This window comes from Pristiophorus japonicus, chromosome 27 (genome assembly GCF_044704955.1).
Source record: "Pristiophorus japonicus isolate sPriJap1 chromosome 27, sPriJap1.hap1, whole genome shotgun sequence".
Lineage (NCBI taxonomy): Eukaryota > Metazoa > Chordata > Chondrichthyes > Pristiophoridae > Pristiophorus > Pristiophorus japonicus.
The window spans coordinates 9,221,714-9,242,703 of record NC_092003.1 but is presented as its reverse complement, the minus strand read 5'-3'; the positions used below and the strand labels follow the sequence as shown (position 1 = coordinate 9,242,703).

Below are 20,990 nucleotides of genomic sequence, written 5' to 3'. Positions count from 1 at the left end.
AGAGAGTGAGTCGGGGCAGAGAGAGAGAGAGAGAGATGGGCAGAGAGAGAGAGAGAGATGGGCAGACGGAGAGAGAGAGAGAAACAGGGCAGAGAGAGAGAGAGAGATGGGCAGAGAGAGAGAGAGAGAGATGGGCAGAGAGAGAGAGAGATGGGCAGAGGGAGAGAAAGAGAGAAACAGGGCAGAGAGAGAGAGAGAGAGAAACAGGGCAGAGAGAGAGAGAGCGAGGGGGGCAGAGAGAGAGAGAAATGGGCAGAGGGAGAGAGAGAGAGAGATGGGCAGACGGAGAGAGAGAGAGAAACAGGGCAGAGAGAGAGAGAGAGCGAGAGAAACAGGGCAGAGAGAGAGTGAGAAACAGGGCAGAGAGAGAGAGAGAGAGAGTGAGTCAGGGGCAGAGAGAGAGAGAGCGAGGGGGGCAAAGAGAGAGAGAAACGGGGCAGAGAGAGAGAGAGAGTCAGGGGCAGAGGGAGAGAGAGAGAGAGAAGGGCAGAGAGAGAGCGAGACGGGCAGTGGGAGAGAGAGAAACGGGCAGAGAGAGAGAGTGAGTGAGGGGGGCAGAGAGAGAGAGCGAGGGGGCAAAGAGAGAGAAACGGACAGAGAGAGAGAGAGAGAGAGAGCGAGCGAGGGGGGCAGAGAGAGAGAGCGCGAGGAGGGCAGAGAGAGATAAGGGCCGAGAGAGAGAGAGATGGGCAGAGAGAGAAGGGCAGAGAGAGAGAGAGAAGGGGGCAGAGAGAGAGAGAGAAACAGAGGGCAGAGAGAGAGAGAGATGGGCAGAGGGAGAGTGAGAGAGAAACGGGGGGGAAGTGAAAGTCAGGGTCAGAGAGAGAGAGAGAAGGGTGGAGAGAGAGGAAGAGAGAGAGAGAGACAGAGAGCGGGAGGGAGAGAGAGGGTGAGAACGTCAGTGTCAGAGAGTCAGGGGCAGAGGGAGAGGGAGAGAGAGAGAGAGAGACATAGAAAAAACTCATTCTTGAAGTTCTAGACAACTGACACATTGAGGAAGTTGCAGTTATAGATCTGGGGACTGTGATGAGCCAGAGTGAGGTATTACTCCCCTTGTTATCACTAATCTCTCAGGTCCACAGGGCACAACAGATTGGGCTGGATTCTATTTGCATCTGTAGGCCGCAGGTATCGGTTTGCAAACACACTCGATGATTTTATGCCTGTCACGCTCGACGGGAGATTCAATCGATGTTTGACTCCAGGCTCAGGGGCGAAATTATCAGCAATTTCGAGGGGCAGTTTGGACGCCCAAGTTAAAGTCATGATGCACTGTCTTAAAGTATAAATAGTATATGTTCCGCGAGATCAGCACCACCTTCAACACTCGCTCCCTCCACCACCGGCGCCCCCTGGCTGCAGTGTGCACCGTCTACAAGACGCACTGCAGCAACTCGCCAAGGCTTCCCAAACCCGCGACCTCTACCCGCCTCGAAGGACAAGGGCAACAGGCGCATGGGAACACCACCACCTCCACGTTCCCCTCCCAGTCTCACACACACACACACCATCCCGACTTGGGAATATATCGGCCGTTCCTTCATCGTCGCTGGATAATAATCCTGGAACTCCCTCCCTAACAGCACTGTGGGAGCACCTTCACCACACGGGACTGCAGCGGTTCAAGAAGGCGGCTCACCCCCACCTTCTCGAGGGGCGATTGGGGATGGGCGATAAACGCTGGGCCTTGCCAGCGACGCCCACATCCTGCCCCTTCACACCTCTTGATCCTTGTCTTGCAGGAAAGCGGATGTGTGATGATGGGGACTTACTGAAATGAGTAATTATAGTTGACATGAAAGTGAAAAAACGTCAGTGACTAAATGGTTCCCCAATCGAGGACAACTGCTGCATTCTTGCAAGCAGGCCGCGAAAACAAGAGGCACATCACATCACCGGCAGATTGTTCCAGCAGATTGCAGAAGTCAGTGTACAGTGAAGCTCAGTTCCCTTCTCTCCGCTCCCTCTCTCTGCCCACTTGCACCTTTTAAATGGACTTGTTCGTGATTATGCTTTGTTTGTGCTCCAGCTCGTTAGTGCAGGTAATATGAGCTATTAAAAGACAGTTTATTACTTGCGAGCTGGGTTAACCTGTCCTCATAATTTAACCCTTTTAGAGCCCACATTAGTCATCATCATAGGCAGTCCCTCGGAATCGAGGAAGACTTGCTTCCACTCCAAATCAGTCCTTAGGTGGTTGAACAGTCCAATACAGGAACCACAGTCCCTGTCACAGGTGGGACAGACAGTGGTTGAGGGAAGGGGAGGGTGGGACTGGTTTGCCGCACGCTCCTTCCGCTGCCTGCGCTTGGTCTCTGCACGCTCTCGGCGACGAGACTCGAGGTGCTCAGCGCCCTCCCGGATGCACTTCCTCCACTTAGGGCGGACTGGTCTTTGGGCCAGGGACTCCCAGGTGTCGGTGGGGATGTTGCACTTTATCAGGGAGGCTTTGAGGGTGGTCCCTTGTAACGTTCCCTCTGCCCACCTGGGGCTCGCTTGCCGTGAAGGAGTTCCGAGTAGAGCGCTTGCTTTGGGAGTCTCGTGTCTGGGGGCGTGCGGACAATGTGGCCCTGCCCAGCGGAGCTGGTCGAGTGTGGTCAGTGCTTCGATGCTGGGGATGTTGGCCTGGTCGAGGACGCTGACGTTGGTTTGTCTGTCCTCCCACCCCGGTATTCTTCAGGTGAATCTGCACTGCACCCGTTACAAAGCCGATATATCCTTCCTGGGGCGCGGGGCCCACAACTGGACGCAGTTTGGAGAGGACACAGAAGAGATTGACCAGAATAGTTCCGCGGATGAGGGACTGTAGTTACGTGGACAGTCTGGAGAAGATGATTTTGAACATCTCTATCCAATCTCCTCTTGGCCTTCTCTGCTCCAAGGAGTTCAAAATCATGAGGTGTCTGGACAGAATCACAGAAATTTACAGCACGGAAGGAGGCCATTTCGGCCCATCGTGTCCACTCCGGCCGACCGAGAGCCACCCGGCCTAATCCCACTTTCCCGCTCTCGGTCCGTAGCCCTGTAGGTTACAAGCGCACATCCAAGTACTGTTCAAATGTGGTGAGGGTTTCTGCCTCTACCACCCTTTCAGGCAGCGAGTTCCACCCCAGACCCCCACCACCCTCTGGGTGAAGACATTTCCCCTCAAATCCCCTCTAAACCTCCCCCCCCAATTACTTTAAATCTGTGCCCCCTGGTTGTTGACCCCTCTGCCAAGGGAAACAGGTCCGTCCTATCCACTCTATCCAGGCCCCTCATCATTTTATACACCTCAATCAGGTCTCCCCTCAGCCTCCTCTGTTCCAAAGAAAACAAACCCAGCCTATCCAATCTTTCCTCATCGCTAAAATTCTCCAGGGAGAGAGGTGGAGAGAGGGACAGCGAGAGCGGGAGGGGGAGAGGGAGAGAGAGGCCGAGGGGGAGTGGGAGAAGGGGAGGGGGGAGGGGGAGTGAGCGAGGGAGAGTAAGAGAGGGAGGGGGAAAGGGGGAGGGGGAGGGAGAGAGAGGGAGGTGGTGGAGGGGGAGGGGGTGGAGGAGAGGGGGGGGGAGGGGGAAGAGGAGAGTGAGGGGGGAGTGAGAGAGGGAGGGGGGAGTGAGAGAGGGGGAGGGGGAGGTGGAGATGGGGGGAGGGGGTGGAGGAGAGGGGGGGAGGGGGAAGAGGAGAGTGAGGGGGGAGTGAGAGAGGGCGAGGGGGGGTGAGAGAGGGAGAGGGGGAGTGAGAGAGGGAGAGGGGGAGGTGGAGGAGAGGGGAGGGGTGGAGGAGAGGGGGGGAGGGGGAAGAGGATAGTGAGGGAGAGGGAGAGGGGGAGGGGGCGGTGGAGGTGGAGGAGGGGGGAGGGGTGGACGAGAGGGGGGGAGGGGGAAGAGGAGAGTGAGGGGGGAGTGAGAGAGGGAGAGGGGGAGTGAGAGAGGGAGAGGGAGGGGGGAGGGGCGGTGGAGGTGGAGGAGGGGGGAGGGATGGAGGAGAGGGGGGGAGGGGGAAGAGGAGAGTGAGGGGGGAGGGGGATGAGGAGGGGGCGAGGGGGAGGAGGAGAGCGCACGGACTCACTTGGCGTAGGCTTTCTCGAGCAGCGCGCTCCAGAACTCGTTCCTCGCGGCAGAGTGCACAAACACCAGCTTCCCGTCCTTCACCGGGAGCCGGTCATCGATCACCACATCCAGCCACTCACCAAACTGCCAGAACTGCGGGGGGAGAGAGAGAGAGAGAGAGGGAGGGCGAGAGGGGAGGTGGTGAGTACAAAACAACTCCACAAGACTGAGTACCGTGAGCTAAAACTGATGTGACCCTCGTCTCTTTAATACAACTCCAGAGCGCCTGGGAGACAACCTTCTATACTCCCTTGCTCGGGGCGTGCAGGTGACCCTTGGGCCTCCAACAGTTGCGCCCTCTGGTGGCAAGTATTACACAGTTACAATGTTTACATACGTAACAGTAATGATGCACATCTTCCCCTTCAAACCGACCGGGAGCTGACAGGATTTACCCCCCAATCCCCACTCTCCCCTCCCCCACCCCATACCCCCTCCCCCAGCACTCCCACCCCCTCCCGCAGCACCCACACCCCCCTCCCCCAGCACCCCCACACCCCCTCCCCCAGCACCCCAACCCCCAGCACTCCCACCCCCTTCCCTAGCACCCCCACACCCCCTCCCCCAGCACCCCAACCCCACTCCCCCCTCCCCAATCCCCCTCCCGCAGCACCCACACCCCCTCCACCAGCACCCCAACCCCTTCCCCCCAGCACTCCCACCCCCTCGCCAGCACCCCCACACCCCCTCCACCAGCACCCCAACCCCTTCCCCCAGCACCCCCACCACCTCCCCTTCACACCTCCTCCCCACTCCTTTCCCCCACCCCCACCCCCCCCCGCGCCCTCCATTTCTCCCCCCACTCTCACACACCACCCCCACCATCCTCCCCGCCCCCCAGCCTACCTGGAAGTGGAAGATGCCGCAGTACCGGTTCTGGAAGCTCTGCCCGTGGGGCACCACTCGATGGAGGATCTTCTCGTTCAGGGTCAGCGAGGCAATGGCCGCCAACAGCCAGCAGTCCCCTGGAAAACAGAGCAGGCGGGTCAGGGACCGGGCGGGGGGAGTGAGGGGGAGGTGTGTGGATGGGAGAGGGGAGATGGGGAGATGGGAAGTGGGGGGTGGGCAGGGGGTGTTTGGATGGGAGGGGCAGCGGCAATTGTGGGAGAGGGGAGGGGGTGGGGTCAAGGGGATGGTTGGAGACGGGGAAGCAGATGGAGGAGGGCGAGGAGAGGGGTAGGGGGTGGGTGCAGGGGAGGCAAGAGGAGGATGTGTGGGATGGGGTCAGGGGAGGGGTGGGGCATGGGGGAGGGGTGGGTGGAGGGATGGGGGGAGGGGAGACGAGAGGAGGGTGCGTGAGGTAGGGGAGTCTGTCCCAGCGTCACTGTGTGTGTCTCACTCTAAGCCCGGGGCTGTCCTCCTCGGGCTCCTGTTCTCGGCCTGTGTTACTAACGGCAACAGGTTGCTGATAAATCCTGACTGAGCCAGGCTCAGTCTGTGGCCTGTGTTACCCTGGGTTCCTCCATTGAGCCAGGCCCAGCCTAGGCCCTGTGTTACCCTGGGTTCCTCCATTGAGCCAGGCCCAGCCTGTGGCCTGTGTTACCCTGGGTTCCTCCATTGAGCCAGGCTCAGTCTGTGGCCTGTGTTACCCTGGGTTCCTCCATTGAGCCAGGCCCAGCCTGTGGCCTGTGTTACCCTGGGTTCCTCCATTGAGCCAGGCTCAGTCTGTGGCCTGTGTTACCTTGGGTTCCTCCATTGAGCCAGGCCCAGCCTATGGCCTGTGTTACCCTGGGTTCCTCCATTGAGCCAGGCCCAGCCTGTGGCCTGTGTTACCCTGGGTTCCTCCATTGAGCCAAGCCCAGCCTGTGGCCTGTGTTACTCTGGGTTCCTCCATTGAGCCAGGCCCAGCCTGTGGCCTGTGTTACCCTGGGTTCCTCCACTGAGCCAGGCCCAGCCTGTGGCCTGTGTAACCCTGGGTTCCTCCATTGAGCCAGGCCCAGCCTGTGAGGGCCACCGCTCTCCTCAGAGAACCACGGCGGGCGAGCGAGGTGTACAGAGAGAAAGGCCGACAGTGTCTTTGTCCCGTTGTGAGCGGGCCTGGACACCAGGCAGTGGCTGCTCCACGGGCCTGGAGTGGACAGAAGGCCTCAGGATGGACCTGCCCTGGGCTGGGCCAGCATTGCTCAGCCCAGGGAGAGGCGGAGCTGCTAGAACTGGCACAAAACAAACCCGCCCTCAGTAAAAGTGAGAATAACACCCATCTGGTTCACTAATGAACTTGAAGGGAGGAAATCTGCCGCCCTTACCCGGTCTGGCCGCTATGTGACTCCAGACATCAGCAATGTGGTTGACTCTTATCTGCCCCTCTGAAATGGCCCAGCGAGACACTCAGTTGTTCCAAACCACGACACCAAGGTTCAAGAAGGCGGCTCACCACCATATTCTCGGGGCAATTAGGGATGGGCAATAAATGCCAGCGATGCCATCCCATGAATGACTTAAAAAACTCCCCCTGCCACACATCGACAAAGCAAGCAGCTTATGGGACAGTGTAGAGGGAGCTTTACTTTGTATCTAACCCTGTGCTGTACCTGCCCTGGGAGTGTTTGATGGGACAGTGTAGAGGGAGCTTTACTCTGTATCTAACCCCCTGTACCTGCCCTGGGAGTGTTTGATGGGACAGTGTAGAGGGAGCTTTACTCTGTATCTAACCCCCTGTACCTGCCCTGGGTGTGTTTGATGGGACAGTGTAAAGGGAGCTTTACTCTGTATCTAACCCCCTGTACCTGCCCTGGGAGTGTTTGATGGGACAGTGTAGAGGGAGCTTTACTCTGTATCTAACCCCCTGTACCTGCCCTGGGAGTGTTTGATGGGACAGTGTAGAGGGAGCTTTACTCTGTATCTAACCCCCTGTACCTGCCCTGGGAGTGTTTGATGGGACAGTGTAGAGGGAGCTTTACTCTGTATCTAACCCCCTGTACCTGCCCTGGGAGTGTTTGATGGGACAGTGTAGAGGGAGCTTTACTCTGTATCTAACCCCGTGCTGTCCCTGCCCTGGGAGTGTTTGATGGGACAGTGTAGAGGGAGCGTTACTCTGTATCTAACCCCCTGTACCTGCCCTGGGAGTGTTTGATGGGACAGTGTAGAGGGAGCTTTACTCTGTATCTAACCCCCTGTACCTGCCCTGGGAGTGTTTGATGGGACATTGTAGAGGGAGCTTTACTCTGTATCTAACCCCCTGTACCTGCCCTGGGAGTGTTTGATGGGACAGTGTAGAGGGAGCTTTACTCTGTATCTAACCCCCTGTACCTGCCCTGGGAGTGTTTGATGGGGATAGTGTAGAGGGAGCTTTACTCTGTATCTAACCCCGTGCTGTACTTGTCCTGGGAGTGTTTGATGGGACAGTGTAGAGGGAGCTTTACTCTGTATCTAACCCCCTGTACCTGCCCTGGGAGTGTGTGATGGGGACAGTGTAGAGGGAGCTTTACTCTGTATCTAACCCCCTGTACCTGCCCTGGGAGTGTTTGATGGGGATAGTGTAGAGGGAGCTTTACTCTGTATCTAACCCCGTGCTGTACTTGTCCTGGGAGTGTTTGATGGGACAGTGTAGTGGGAGCTTTACTCTGTATCTAACCCCGTGCTGTACCTGCCCTGGGAGTGTTTGATGGGGACAGTGTAGAGGGAGCTTTACTCTGTATCTAACCCCCTGTACCTGCCCCGGGGGGGTGTTCCTTCCCTCAACGCTGACTGAAAATTAAAAAGAAACTTGCCAAGCAAACAAATAAGGGAACGGAACAGGCCATGCCAGGTCCAAGTCGGGCTGCGTTGCCTGGCCTGAGTCCAGCCTGTGACAACAGGTGCCTGACTCCCCCTCCCCTCCCCCTCCCCCCGACACACACACACACACACACCAGTAGGCCTCAGGCTTCGGCCTAGGCCTCACAGCCCAGGTTCTCCAGTCAGAGAGAGAGAGCGCCAGGCTGCGGTTCTGCCCACAAGACAGGCCTTACCCCCTCCAGGCCGAGAGGATCACAGGGGCCGCCCCTTTCTGTTTGAAACGATCGTTGCAAAACCGCCACAACATAGGGCTGAGAATCTGGTGCGGAGCCAACTCCCAAATCACTTGAGAAATAACTGAACTTCAGGAGGACGGCCCCTCTAAGGACTGGAGAATTTTAGCTGTGAGGAAAGATTGGATAGGCTGGGGTTGTTTTCTTTGGAACAGAGGAGAGACCTGATTGAGGTGTATAAAATGATGAGGGGCCTGGATAGAGTGGATAGGACAGACCTGTTTCCCTTGGCAGAGGGGTCAACAACCAGGGGGCACAGATTTAAAGTAATCGGGGGGAGGTTTAGAGGGGATTTGTGGTGAAATGTCTTCACCCAGAGGGTGGTGGGGGTCTGGGGCGGAACTCACTGCCTGAAAGGGTGGTAGAGGCAGAAACCCTCACCACATTTAAAAAGTACTTGGATGTGCGCTTGTAACCTACAGGGCTACGGACCCAGAGCGGGAAAGTGGGATTAGGCCGGGTAGCTCTTGGTCGGCCGGAGTGGACACGATGGGCCGAATGGCCTCCTTCCGTGCTGTAAATTTCTGTGATTCTAAAGGCAGCAGATTCTCCAGACGCTGAGTGCCAGCGGGTCATCGCCCCCTGATCCTGCCCCCACCCCGACACCCACCCTTCACAGCAGGGCCCGCTGAATCCGGATCAGGAGCGGGAACCCGGGCCCCGTCCCATCTCCCTCAACCCCCCCCCCCCAGGGCCCCGCGGCCTGCCACCTGCTGCCACAGCTCAAGACATCACCGACTGGGGACCCGATCAAGTTGTCAGCCGTGGCTCAGTGGGTAGTGCCGCACTGTCGGAGGGGCAGTACTGAGGGAGCGGTGCACTGTCAGAGGGGCAGTACTGAGGGAGCGCCGCACTGTCGGAGGGGCAGTACTGAGGGAGTGCCGCACTGTCAGAGGGGCAGTACTGAGGGAGCGGCGCACTGTCAGAGGGGCAGTACTGAGGGAGCGCCGCACTGTCGGAGGGGCAGTACTGAGGGAGCGCCGCACTGTCGGAGGGGCAGTACTGAGGGAGCGCCGCACTGTCGGAGGGGCAGTACTGAGGGAGCGCCGCACTGTCGGAGGGGCAGTACTGAGGGAGCGCCGCACTGTCGGAGGGGCAGTACTGAGGGAGCGCCGCACTGTCGGAGGGGCAGTACTGAGGGAGCGCCGCACTGTCGGAGGGACAGTACTGAGGGAGCGCCGCACTGTCGGAGGGGCAGTACTGAGGGAGCGCCGCACTGTCGGAGGGGCAGTACTGAGGGAGCGCCACACTGTCGGAGGGGCAGTACTGAGGGAGCGCCGCACTGTCGGAGGGGCAGTACTGAGGGAGCGCCGCACTGTCGGAGGGGCAGTACTGAGGGAGCGCCGCACTGTCGGAGGGGCAGTACTGAGGGAGCGCCGCACTGTCGGAGGGGCAGTACTGAGGGAGCGCCGCACTGTCGGAGGGGCAGTACTGAGGGAGCGCCGCACTGTCGGAGGGGCAGTACTGAGGGAGCGCCGCACTGTCAGAGGGGCAGTGCTGAGGGAGTGCCGCACTGTCGGAGGGGCAGGACTGAGGGAGTGCCGCACTGTCGGAGGGGCAGGACTGAGGGAGCGCCGCACTGTCAGAGGGGCAGTACTGATGGAGTGCTGCACCATTGGAGGGGCAGTACTGAGGGAGTGCCGCACTGTCGGAGGGGCAGTGCTGAGGGAGTGATGCACTGACGGAGGGGCCATCTTTCAGATGGGTCATTTAGCCGAGTCCCTGTCTCTGTCCTGAACCCACTGACAATGTGTCGACATGATCGCAAATTCTCCAGCGAAAATGTCCCACAAATGGAAGCCGTGTATTCAACAGCAACTTGCATTTATATGACGCCTTTAACGGAGTAAAACGTCCCAAGGTCCTTCACAGGAGCGTTATCAAACAGAATCTGGCACCGAGCCACATGAGCAGATAATAGGGACAGGTGACCAAAGGCTGGGTCAAAGAGGTGGGTTTTAAGGAGCGTCTTAAAGGAGGAGAGAGAGGCGGAGAGGTTTAGGGAGGGAGTTCCAGAGCTCGGGGCCCAGGCAACCACCAATGGCGGAGCGATGGAAATCGGGGGGGGGGATGGGCAAGAGGCCAGAATTGGAGGAGCGCAGAGATCTCGGGGAGTTGTGGGGCCGGAGGATGTTATACAGATCGAGCGGGGGGGGGGGGACAAAGAGGGATTTGAAGATGAGAATTTTACAATTCAGGCGTTCCTGGACCACATCAGAGATCTCCAGACACAGCCCAGCTCTGGGAGAGCGACACGTGTAGTTGGAGGGCTGAGAGTTTCTCCAGCATCGAAGCACTGACCCACACTCGATCAGCTCCGCTGGGCGGGGCCACATTGTCCGCATGCCCCCCAGACACGAGACTCCCAAAGCAAGCGCTCTACTCGGAACTCCTTCACGGCAAGCGAGCCCCAGGTGGGCAGAGGAAACGTTACAAGGGACCACCCTCAAAGCCTCCCGGATAAAGTGCGACATCACCCACCGACACCTGGGAGTCCCTGGGCCCAAAGACCAGTCCGCCCTAAGTGGAGGAAGTGCATCCGGGAGGGCGCTGAGCACCTCGAGTCTCGTCGCCGAGAGCGTGCAGAGACCAAGCGCAGGCAGCGGAAGGAGCGTGCGGCAAACCAGTCCCACCCTCCCCTTCCCTCAACCACTGTCTGTCCCACCTGTGACAGGGACTGTGGTTCCCGTATTGGACTGTTCAGCCACCTAAGGACTCACTTCAGGAGTGGAAGCAAGTCTTCCTCGATTGCGAGGGACTGCCCGCGATGATGAACCCAGCGTGAGGATTTTAGCACAAAGCGTTGCATTCACACCGTCCTGCTGACACCTCTGTGGACTGCCTGCAGTGCTGGGTGCCCAGATCCTGCAGGAATGCATTGTCCAAGTGCCTGAAGGGCGAGATCAGGAATGTCGGGTCTCCTTAATCAAAGGGGCCCAGAGTTGAGGAAGGTGCTGCCAGCCCGAGAATGACGCTGTGATTGTGGCCCTGGGCCCAAACTCTCTGGAAAACTGTCCGGCTGCACAACACCCCCCCCCCCCCCCACGCCAAGATCCAGCAGCGACCAAAACAACAAGCAACCAATGGGCAAGCAGCTTCCTGGGCTGAACTAAGTGCAGAGTGGGGTGGGGGAGGGGGCGGAGTTCAACCTTCATCAGAAACAAAGACTTGCATTTATATAGCGCCTTTCACAACCACCGGACGTCTCAAAGCACCTCACAGCCAATGAAGTACTTTTTGAAGTGCAGTCACTGTTGTAATGTGGGAAACGCGGCAGCCAATTTGCGCACAGCAAGCTCCCACACACAGCAATGTGATAATGACCCAGATCGTCTGTTTTAGTGATGTTGGTTGTAGGATAAATATTGGCCCCAGGACACCGAAATCAACTTCAAAATACTGGCCGTGGGATCTTTTACATCCACCCGAGAGAGCAGACGGGGCCTCGGTTTAATGTCTCATCCGAAAGACAGCACCTCCGACAGTGCGCCGCTCCCTCAGTACCACCCCTCCGACAGCGCGGCGCTCCCTCAGTACTGCCCCTCCGACAGTGCGGCGCTCCCTCAGTACTGCCCCTCCGACAGTGCGGCGCTCCCTCAGCACTGCCCCTCCGACAGTGCGGCGCTCCCTCAGTACTGCCCCCCCGACAGTGCGGCGCTCCCTCAGTACTGCCCCTCCGACAGTGCGGCGCTCCCTCAGTACTGCCCCTCCGACAGTGCGGCGCTCCCTCAGTACTGCCCCTCCGACAGTGCGTCGCTCCCTCAGTACTGCCCCTCCGACAGTGCGGCGCTCCCTCAGTACTGCCCCTCCGACAGTGCGGTGCTCCCTCAGTACTGCCCCTCCGACAGTGCGGCACTCCCTCAGCACTGCCCCTCCGACACTCCCTCAGTACTGCCCCTCCGACAGCGCGGCGCTCCCTCAGTACTGCCCCTCCGACAGTGCGGCGCTCCCTCAGTACTGCCCCTCCGACAGTGCGGCGCTCCCTCAGTACTGCCCCTCCGACAGCGCGGCGCTCCCTCAGCACTGCCCCTCCGACAGTGCGGCCCTCCCTCAGTACTGCCCCTCCGACAGTGCGGCACTCCCTCAGTACTGCCCCTCCGACAGCGCGGCGCTCCCTCAGTACTGCCCCTCCGACAGCGCGGCGCTCCCTCAGCACTGCACTGGGAGTGTCAGCCTGGATTACGTGCCCAAGTCACTGGAATGGGACTTGAACCCACAACCTTCAGACTCCGAGGCGAGTGTGCTGCCCACTGTGCCACAGCTGAGCCGAGGGTGGGGAAACCACTTTGTCGGACTGAACACAGAGCGAGGCGGAAGTCAAGTCAGGCTGTCGCAAAGGAAACTGACAACCAAACCCGTTGCTTGTCCGAATGAGGCAATAAAAAGATGCTGTGGAAATTGTTGTACAAGGTACAGGACTGATTCACACAGAAATCGAGGTGAAGCAAACAGGCGAAACAATGGCCTCAGACTTGGGGCTTTGCATTCATGGCCGTGAGCTGCTCTAACGGGCAGAGAAGCCGAGTCTGGCACTAGTGTCCTTTGAGACCCCACTACCTGGGGAGGGGGCCGGGTTGGGGCAGTCTTCGTCACTGACGGAGTTTTGCCGATGGGTTTGTGTGGGTGATGTCACTCAGGGCCCTGTTTATTTCTCCATTTCTCTTATGTTCCATCTAATGCCGTACTGAGGGAGCGCCGCACTGTCGGAGGGGCGGTACAGAGGGAGCGCTGCACTGTTGGAGGGGCAGTACTGAGGGAGCGCCGCACTGTCGGAGGGGCGGTACTGAGGGAGCGCCATAACGTCAGAGGGGCGGTACAGAGGGAGCGCTGCACTGTTGGAGGGGCAGTACTGAGGGAGCGCCGCACTGTCGGAGGGGCGGTACTGAGGGAGCGCCGCACAGTCGGAGGGGCAGTACTGAGGGAGCGCCGCACAGTCGGAGGGGCGGTACTGAAAGAGCGCCGCACTGTCGGAGGGGCGGTACTGAGGGAGCGCCGCACTGTCCGAGGGGCGGTACTGAGGGAGCGCCGCACTGTCGGAGGGGCGGTACTGAGGGAGCGCCGCACTGTCGGAGGGGCAGTACTGAGGGAGCGCCGCACTGTCGGAGGGGCGGTACTGAGGGAGCGCCGCACTGTCCGAGGGGCGGTACTGAGGGAGCGCCGCACTGTCGGAGGGGCAGTACTGAGGGAGCGCCGCACTGTCGGAGGTGCCATCTTTTGGATGAGACGTTAAACTGAGGCCCTGTCTGCTCTGTCAGGTGGGCATAAAAGATCCCACGGCACTATTTGAGAAAGAGTAGGGGGATTTCTACCCAGTGTCTTGGGATCAATGTTTATGTCTCAAACAACACTGTGGATGGAATGGCAGTGGTTAGTGAAGCGACAGAAATGGCCAGCACTGTGAGCGCTGTATTACACAGTGTCGCGTAAAGGGGTATGTGTGTGAGGAGGTGAATGGATAGATAGGTGCTGCCAGTACATGGGAACCAGAAGCAAGGACTTTGTGAGAAGTGGAAGGGTATTAGGGAGGAACTCGATCCTTTAACGAACAACCTCGCCCTCTCCCGCAAAAAGAACCGCATTCTCACCCAAAGCTCCTTGGCAGATGTCAGTGCGAGTTGCTCCATCCAGTATAAACTGCGGGTTGGAACATATCTCCTGTGGGAACAAAAAACGGCAGTTAATATTTTGCACATTTAACTGAACAATTATGCACCTAGTCCCTGGACAAACCTTCACCAGACCATTTGTAGTGTCCATCAGTCCCCACTGTCAGCCATTTGTAGTGTCCATCATTCCCCACACTGTCAGCCATTTGTAGTGTCCATCAGTCCCCACTGTCAGCCATTTGTAGTGTCCATCAGTCCCCACTGTCAGCCATTTGTAGTGTCCATCAGTCCCCACACTGTCAGCCATTTGTAGTGTCCATCAGTCCCCACTGTCAGCCATTTGTAGTGTCCATCAGTCCCCACACTGTCAGCCATTTGTAGTGTCCATCAGTCCCCACTGTCAGCCATTTGTAGTGTCCATCAGTCCCACACTGTCAGCCATTTGTAGTGTCCATCAATCCCACACTGTCAGCCATTTGTAGTGTCCATCAGTCCCCACACTGTCAGCCATTTGTAGTGTCCATCAGTCCCCACTATCAGCCATTTGTAGTGTCCATCAGTCCCACACTGTCAGCCATTTGTTGTGTCCATCAGTCCCACACTGTCAGCCATTTGTTGTGTCCATCAGTCCCACACTGTCAGCCATTTGTAGTGTCCATCAGTCCCACACTGTCAGCCACTTGTAGTGTCCATCAGTCCCCACTGTCAGCCATTTGTAGTGTCCATCAGTCCCCACTGTCAGCCATTTGTTGTGTCCATCAGTCCCACACTGTCAGCCATTTGTAGTGTCCATCAGTCCCACACTGTCAGCCACTTGTAGTGTCCATCAGTCCCACACTGTCAGCCATTTGTAGTGTCCATCAGTCCCCACTGTCAGCCATTTGTAGTGTCCATCAGTCCCCACTGTCAGCCATTTGTATTGTCCATCAGTCCCACACTGTCAGCCATTTGCAGTGTTCATCAGTCCCACACTGTCAGCCATTTGTAGTGTCCATCAGTCCCCACTGTCAGCCATTTGTAGTGTCCATCAGTCCCCACACTGTCAGCCATTTGTAGTGTCCATCAGTCCCACACTGTCAGCCATTTGTAGTGTCCATCAGTCCCACACTGTCAGCCATTTGTAGTGTCCATCAGTCCCCACTGTCAGCCATTTGTAGTGTCCATCAGTCCCCACTGTCAGCCATTTGTAGTGTCCATCAGTCCCACATTGTCAGCCATTTACTCGTGGTGCTCAGCACCCTCCCGGATGCACTTCCTCCACTTAGGGCGGTCTGGTCTTTGGGCCAGGGACTCCCAGGTGTCAGTGGGGATGTTGCACTTTATCAGGGAGGTTTTGAGGGTGTCCCTGTAACGTTTCCTTTGCCCACCTGGGGCTCGCTTGGCGTGAAGGAGTTCCGAGTAGAGCGCTTGCTTTGGGAGTCTCGTGTCTGGGGCATGCGGACAATGTGGCCCTGCCCAGCGGAGCTGGTCGAGTGTGGTCAGTGCTTCGATGCTGGGGATGTACCAAGTCTTCACCTCTTCAGCTACCTCCAGGTCAGCTCCAGCCCACCAGCATACTGCAGTACAGGACTCTGCTGGAGCTGACCTGGAGGTAGCTGAAGAGGTGAAGACTTGGTAGGTTTGAAGAAAGGCCGGGGAGAACTTGTCACCTCCGTCAAGCCGAGCCAATCCAAAACTTGGCCGCCCCCGCTTCCTAACTCGCACCGAGTCCCGCTCACCCATCACCCCCGCCCCGAGTCCCGCTCACCCATCACCCCTTGTGCTTGCTGCCCCGTGTCCTAACTCGCACCGAGTCCCGCTCACCCATCACCCCCTGTGCTCGCTGCCCCGTGTCCTAACTCGCACCGAGTCCCGCTCACCCATCACCCCCTGTGCTCACTGACCCCGTGTCCTAACTCGCACCGAGTCCCGCTCACCCATCACCCCCTGTGCTCGCTGCCCCGTGTCCTAACTCGCACCGAGTCCCGCTCACCCATCACCCCCTGTGCTCGCTGCCCCGTGTCCTAACTCGCACCGAGTCCCGCTCACCCATCACCACCTGTGCTCACTGACCTACATCGGCTCCCGGTTAAGCAAACAGGGCAGAGTCCTGTTTGTCCTTCCTCGGAGGGAGTGAGGGGGGGTGGGGGGGTAGGATGCCCTGGGTGCATGGAAACCCCCAGGACCCTCCTTCACGGCACGTCTGGGCATTGAGATCTGGCCATGGAGTTCAGGGGGAGTCGGGGTCTGTGTGTAACAGGCGGAGTGGAGTTAGGATCCTGCCCCTGATACAAGACCCACCCCCTCCATACTAAACCAGTCGGTGGGTGTTTGAGGAGACGGTGGGGCAATTAAGAAAGGTCTTGCATTTCTATAGCGCCTTTCACCATCTCAGGACGCCCCAAAGCTCTTTACAGCCAATGAAGCACTTTTTAAAGTGTGGTCGCTGTTGTAACGCAGGAAAGGCGGCGGCCAATTTGCGCACAGCAAGCTCCCACAAATGTGATAATGGCCCAGATCTTCTGTTTTAGTGACTGTTGGCTGAGTGATCAATATAACTATTTTTATCAGTCCGTGAGCTGTCCATTAAAGGTCAACACCTCAAGAAAAAAGGGAGAGCTTAGGATTACAGGAACACAGGGACAGGAGGAGGCCATTCAGCCCTTCAAGCCTGTTCCGCCATTCAAAGCGATCAGGGCTACTCTGTACCTTCACTGCATCTCTTAATACCCAACAAAGGGCTATCAATTCAGGGCCATTAGGACTAGGAATGGCCGGCCAGGAACACTGGGAGAAGCAGATTCAACAACTGCTTTTAAAAGGGAAGTCGATCAATTTGGTGAAAATTTTAAAGGGGTATGGGAACCGGTCGGACAATGGGACAAAGGGGAAATCTCTGTCGGAGAGAGGGCACAGGAACAATGGGGCGAATGGGGACAGGACGGAGATTGGGGACAAAGAGGAGAGCTCTTGTGTCTACCAGTGGCTCAGTGGCTAGCACCCTCAATTCGGAGTCAGAAGGTTGTAGGTTCAAGTCCCACTCCAGGGATCCGAGCACAAATATCCAGGCCGACACTCCCAGTGCAGTGCTGAGGGAGCGCCGCGCTGTCGGAGGGGCGGTACTGAGGGTGTGCCGCACTGTCGGAGGGGCAGTGCTGAGGGAGTGCCACACTGCACACTGTTGGAGGGGCAGTACTGAGGGAGCGCCACACTGTTGGAGGGGCAGTACTGAGGGAGCGCCACACTGTTGGAGGGGCAGTACTGAGGAAGCGCCGCACTGTCAGAGGGGCAGTACTGAGGGAGCGCCGCACTGTCGGAGGGGCAGTACTGAGGGAGTGCTGCACTGTCAGAGGGGCGGTACTGAGGGAGCGCCGCACTATCGAAGGGGCAGTACTGAGGGAGCGCCGCACTGTCGGAGGGGCAGTACTGAGGGAGTGCTGCACTGTCAGAGGGGCGGTACTGAGGGAGCGCCGCACTATCGAAGGGGCAGTACTGAGGGAGTGCTGCAGTGTCGGAGGGGCAGTACTGAGGGAGTGCTGCAGTGTCGGAGGGGCAGTACTGAGGGAGTGCTGCAGTGTCGGAGGGGCAGTACTGAGGGAGTGCTGCAGTGTCGGAGGGGCAGTACTGAGGGAGTGCTGCAGTGTCGGAGGGGCAGTACTGAGGGAGCGCCGCACTGTCGGAGGGGCAGTCTTTCGGGTGAGACGTTAAGAGAGCAGATGGGGCCTCAGTTTAAGTGGATGTAAAAGATCCCATGGCCACTATTTTGAAGAAAAGCAGGGGGAGTTCTCCCTGTTGTCCTGGGGCCAATATTTATCTCTCAATCAACATCACTAAAATCTGTTCATTATCATATTGCTGTTTGTGGAGCTTGCTGTGCGCTAATTGGCTACCGTGTTTCCCACATTACAACAGCGACTACATCTCAAAAAGTACTTCATTGGCTGTAAAGCGCTTTGGAACATCCCATGGTCTTGAAAGGCACTGTAGAAATAGAAATATAGAAACATAGAAAATAGGTGCAGGAGTAGGCCATTCGGCCCTTCGAGCCTGCACCACCATTCAATAAGATCATGGCTGATCATTCCTTCAGTACCCCTTTCCTGCTTTCTCTCCATACCCCTTGATCCCTTTAGCTGTAAGGGCCACATCTAACACCCTCTTAAATATATCCAATGAACTGTCCTCAACAACTCTCTGCGGCAGGGAATTCCACAGGTTAACAACTCTCTGAGTGAAGAAGTTTCTCCTCATCTCGGTCCTAAATGACCTGCCCCTTATCCTAAGATTGTGTCTCCTGGTTCTGGACTTCCCCAACATCGGGAACATACTTCCCGCATCTAACCTGTCCAGTCCCATCAGAATCTTACAGGTTTCTATGAGATCCCCTCTCATCCTTCTAAACTCCAGTGTATAAAGGCCCAGTTGATCCAGTCTCTTCTCATATGTCAGTCCAGCCATCCCTGGAATCAGTCTGGTGAACCTTCGCTGCACTCCCTCAATAGCAAGAACGTCCTACCTCAGATTAGGAGACAAAAACTGAACACAATATTCCAGGTGTGGCCTCACGAAGGAAGACACAAATAACCTTCCCGATGTACTAGGGGACCGAGGGTCTAGTGAGAAGGAGGAACTGAAGGATATCCTTATTAGGCGGGAAATTATGTTAGGGAAATTGATGGGATTGAAGGCCGATAAATCCCCAGGGCCTGATAGTCTACATCCCAGAGTACTTAAGGAATTGGCCCTAGAAATAGTGGATGCATTGGTGATCATTTTCCAGCAGTCTATCGACTCTGGATCAGTTCCCATGGGCTGGAGGGTAGCTAATGTAACACCACTTTTAAAAAAGGAGGGAGAGAGAAAGCGAGTAATTATAGACCGGTTAGCCTGACATCAGTAGTGGGGAAAATGTTGGAATCAATTATTAAAGATGAAATAGCAGCACATTTGGAAAGCAGTGACAGGATCGGTCCAAGTCAGCATGGATTTATGAAAAGGAAATCTTGACAAATCTTGACAAATCTTCTGGAATTTTTTGAGGATGTAACTAGTTGAGTGGACAAGGGAGAACCAGTGGATGTGGTGTATTTGGACTTTCAAAAGGCTTTTGACAAGGTCCCACACAAGAGATTGGTGTGCAAAATCAAAGCACATGGTATTGGGGTAATGTATTTAAATGGATAGAGAACTGGTTGGCAGACAGAAAGCAGAGAGTAGGGATAAACGGGACCTTTTCTGAATGGCAGGCAGTGACTAGTGGAGTGCCGCAGGGCTCAGTGCTGGGACCCCAGCTATTTACAATATACATTAATGATTTAGATGAAGGAATTGAGTGTAATATCTCCAAGTTTGCAGATGACACTAAACTGGGTGGCGGTGTGAGCTGTGAGGAGGATGCTAAGAGGCTGCAGGGTGACTTGGACAGGTTAGGTGAGTGGGCAAATACATGGCAGATGCAGTATAATGTGGATAAATGTGAGGTTATCCACTTTGGGGGCAAAATGCACATCTTTCTCTCTTCGTTCAGAGAGAGAGGCAGAGGAACAATGGGCTGTAAAGTTCTGTGATGCCAAGCCAAGGATACCTGCTCACAAACAACGTGCGGTTCATACCGGACATGGGCAGCCACATCAGCTTGGGGTAGTGTGAGAGTGCATGTGCGAGAGTGGTCCTGCCCACGCTCCGTCTCCTGCCCACGCTCCGTCTCCTGCCCACGCTCCGTCTCCTGCCCACGCTCTGTGCCCACACTCCATGTCCTGCCCACGCTCCGTCTCCTGCCTACGCTCCGTCTCCTGCCCACACTTTGTGCCCACACTCCGTGTCCTGCCCACGCTCCGTCTCCTGCCCACGCTCTGTGCCCACACTCCGTGCCCTGCCCACACTCCGTCTCCTGACCACGCTCCGTCTCCTGCCCACACTCTATCTCCTGGCCACACTCCGTCTCCTGCCCACGCTCTATGCCCACATTCCGTCTCCTGCCCACGCTCCGTCTCCTGACCACACTCCGTCTCCTGCCCGCACTCCGTCTCCTGCCCACACTCTGTCTCCTGCCCACGCTCTGTGCCCACACTCCGTGTCCTGCCCACGCTCCGTCTCCTGCCCACGCTCCGTCTCCTGCCCACACTCCATCTCCTGCACCACGCTCCGTGCCCACGCTCCGTGCCCTGCCCACACTCGGTCTCCTGCCCGCGCTCCGTCTCCTGCCCACACTCTATCTCTTGGCCACACTCTGTCTCCTGGCCACACTCGGTCTCCTGCCCACGCTCCGTCTCCTGCCCACGCTCCGTCTCCTGCCCACACTCCATCTCCTGCACCACGCTCCGTGCCCACACTCCGTGCCCTGCCCACACTCCGTCTCCTGCCCGCGCTCCGTCTCCTGCCCACACTCTATCTCTTGGCCACACTCCGTCTCCTGCCCACGCTCCGTCTCCTGCCCACGCTCCGTCTCCTGCCCACACTCCATCTCCTGCACCACGCTCCGTGCCCACACTCCGTGCCCTGCCCACACTCCGTCTCCTGCCCACGCTCCGTCTCCTGCCCACGCTCCGTCTCCTGCACATGCTCTATGCCCACACTCGGTCTCCTGCCCACGCTCCGTCTCCTGCCCACGCTCCGTCTCCTGCCCATGCTCTATGCCCACACTCCGTCTCCAGCCCACGCTCTATGCCCACACTCCGTCTCCTGCCCATGCTCTATGCCCGCGCTCCGTCTCCTGCCCACACTCTATCTCCTGGCCACACTCCGTCTCCTGCCCACGCTCTATGCCCACACTCGGTCTCCTGCCCACGCTCCGTCTCCTGCCCACACTCCGTCACCTGCCCACACTCACCAACGGCCTTCTCCACTTGATTCCGAAGGTTTTCGAGGACTGAGGCCCCAGCTCCTTGAACCCGATGATGGAGGGGCCCGCAGGGAAGTGCTGATCCTCGAACACAGCTCCTCGGCCCAGGCAGTCGTCGCGGAGCACCTCGTAGTCCTGCCCGAGGTACTTGAACGCCTGGTCGTGCTTGCCTGCCCCAAGCTCCTTCTGCCTCTGCTTGCGAAGTCGACCGGCCACCCCAGAATACATCATCGCCACGGAGCGGGGCAGATTAACCAGTCAGTGAGAGGGACCACCTAAGGCAGGAAGAGCAAGAACCAGATTTGAGGACAACACAAAGTAAAGCACGACACAGATACTCCCAGAATGACCCATGAATTATCCCCTGAGAGTACAGCCGGAAAACAGAGACAGGGCCAGTCACAGAGCGTGCTGTTTATTCAGCAGGGTAAGGGTCACTCATTGTAACTGTACAGAGTCACT

At 57.5% G+C, this 20,990-nt stretch overlaps 1 protein-coding gene across 1 annotated transcript in view; it reads right to left on the bottom strand.

The window, feature by feature from the left end:
- Window positions 1-20,768, bottom strand: part of LOC139239474 (calpain-1 catalytic subunit-like) — a 64,496-nt gene extending 43,728 nt beyond the window's left edge. Inside the window, exons 1-4 of the mRNA XM_070868252.1 lie at window positions 20,517-20,768; window positions 13,688-13,757; window positions 4,939-5,057; window positions 4,052-4,185 (exon numbers count right to left, since the gene is read on the bottom strand). Coding sequence (XP_070724353.1) covers window positions 4,052-4,185; window positions 4,939-5,057; window positions 13,688-13,757; window positions 20,517-20,759 — 566 coding nt within the window. The 5' untranslated portion in view covers window positions 20,760-20,768. The remainder of the gene's footprint in view (window positions 1-4,051; window positions 4,186-4,938; window positions 5,058-13,687; window positions 13,758-20,516) is intronic.
- Between the last annotated feature and the right edge of the window lie 222 nt (window positions 20,769-20,990).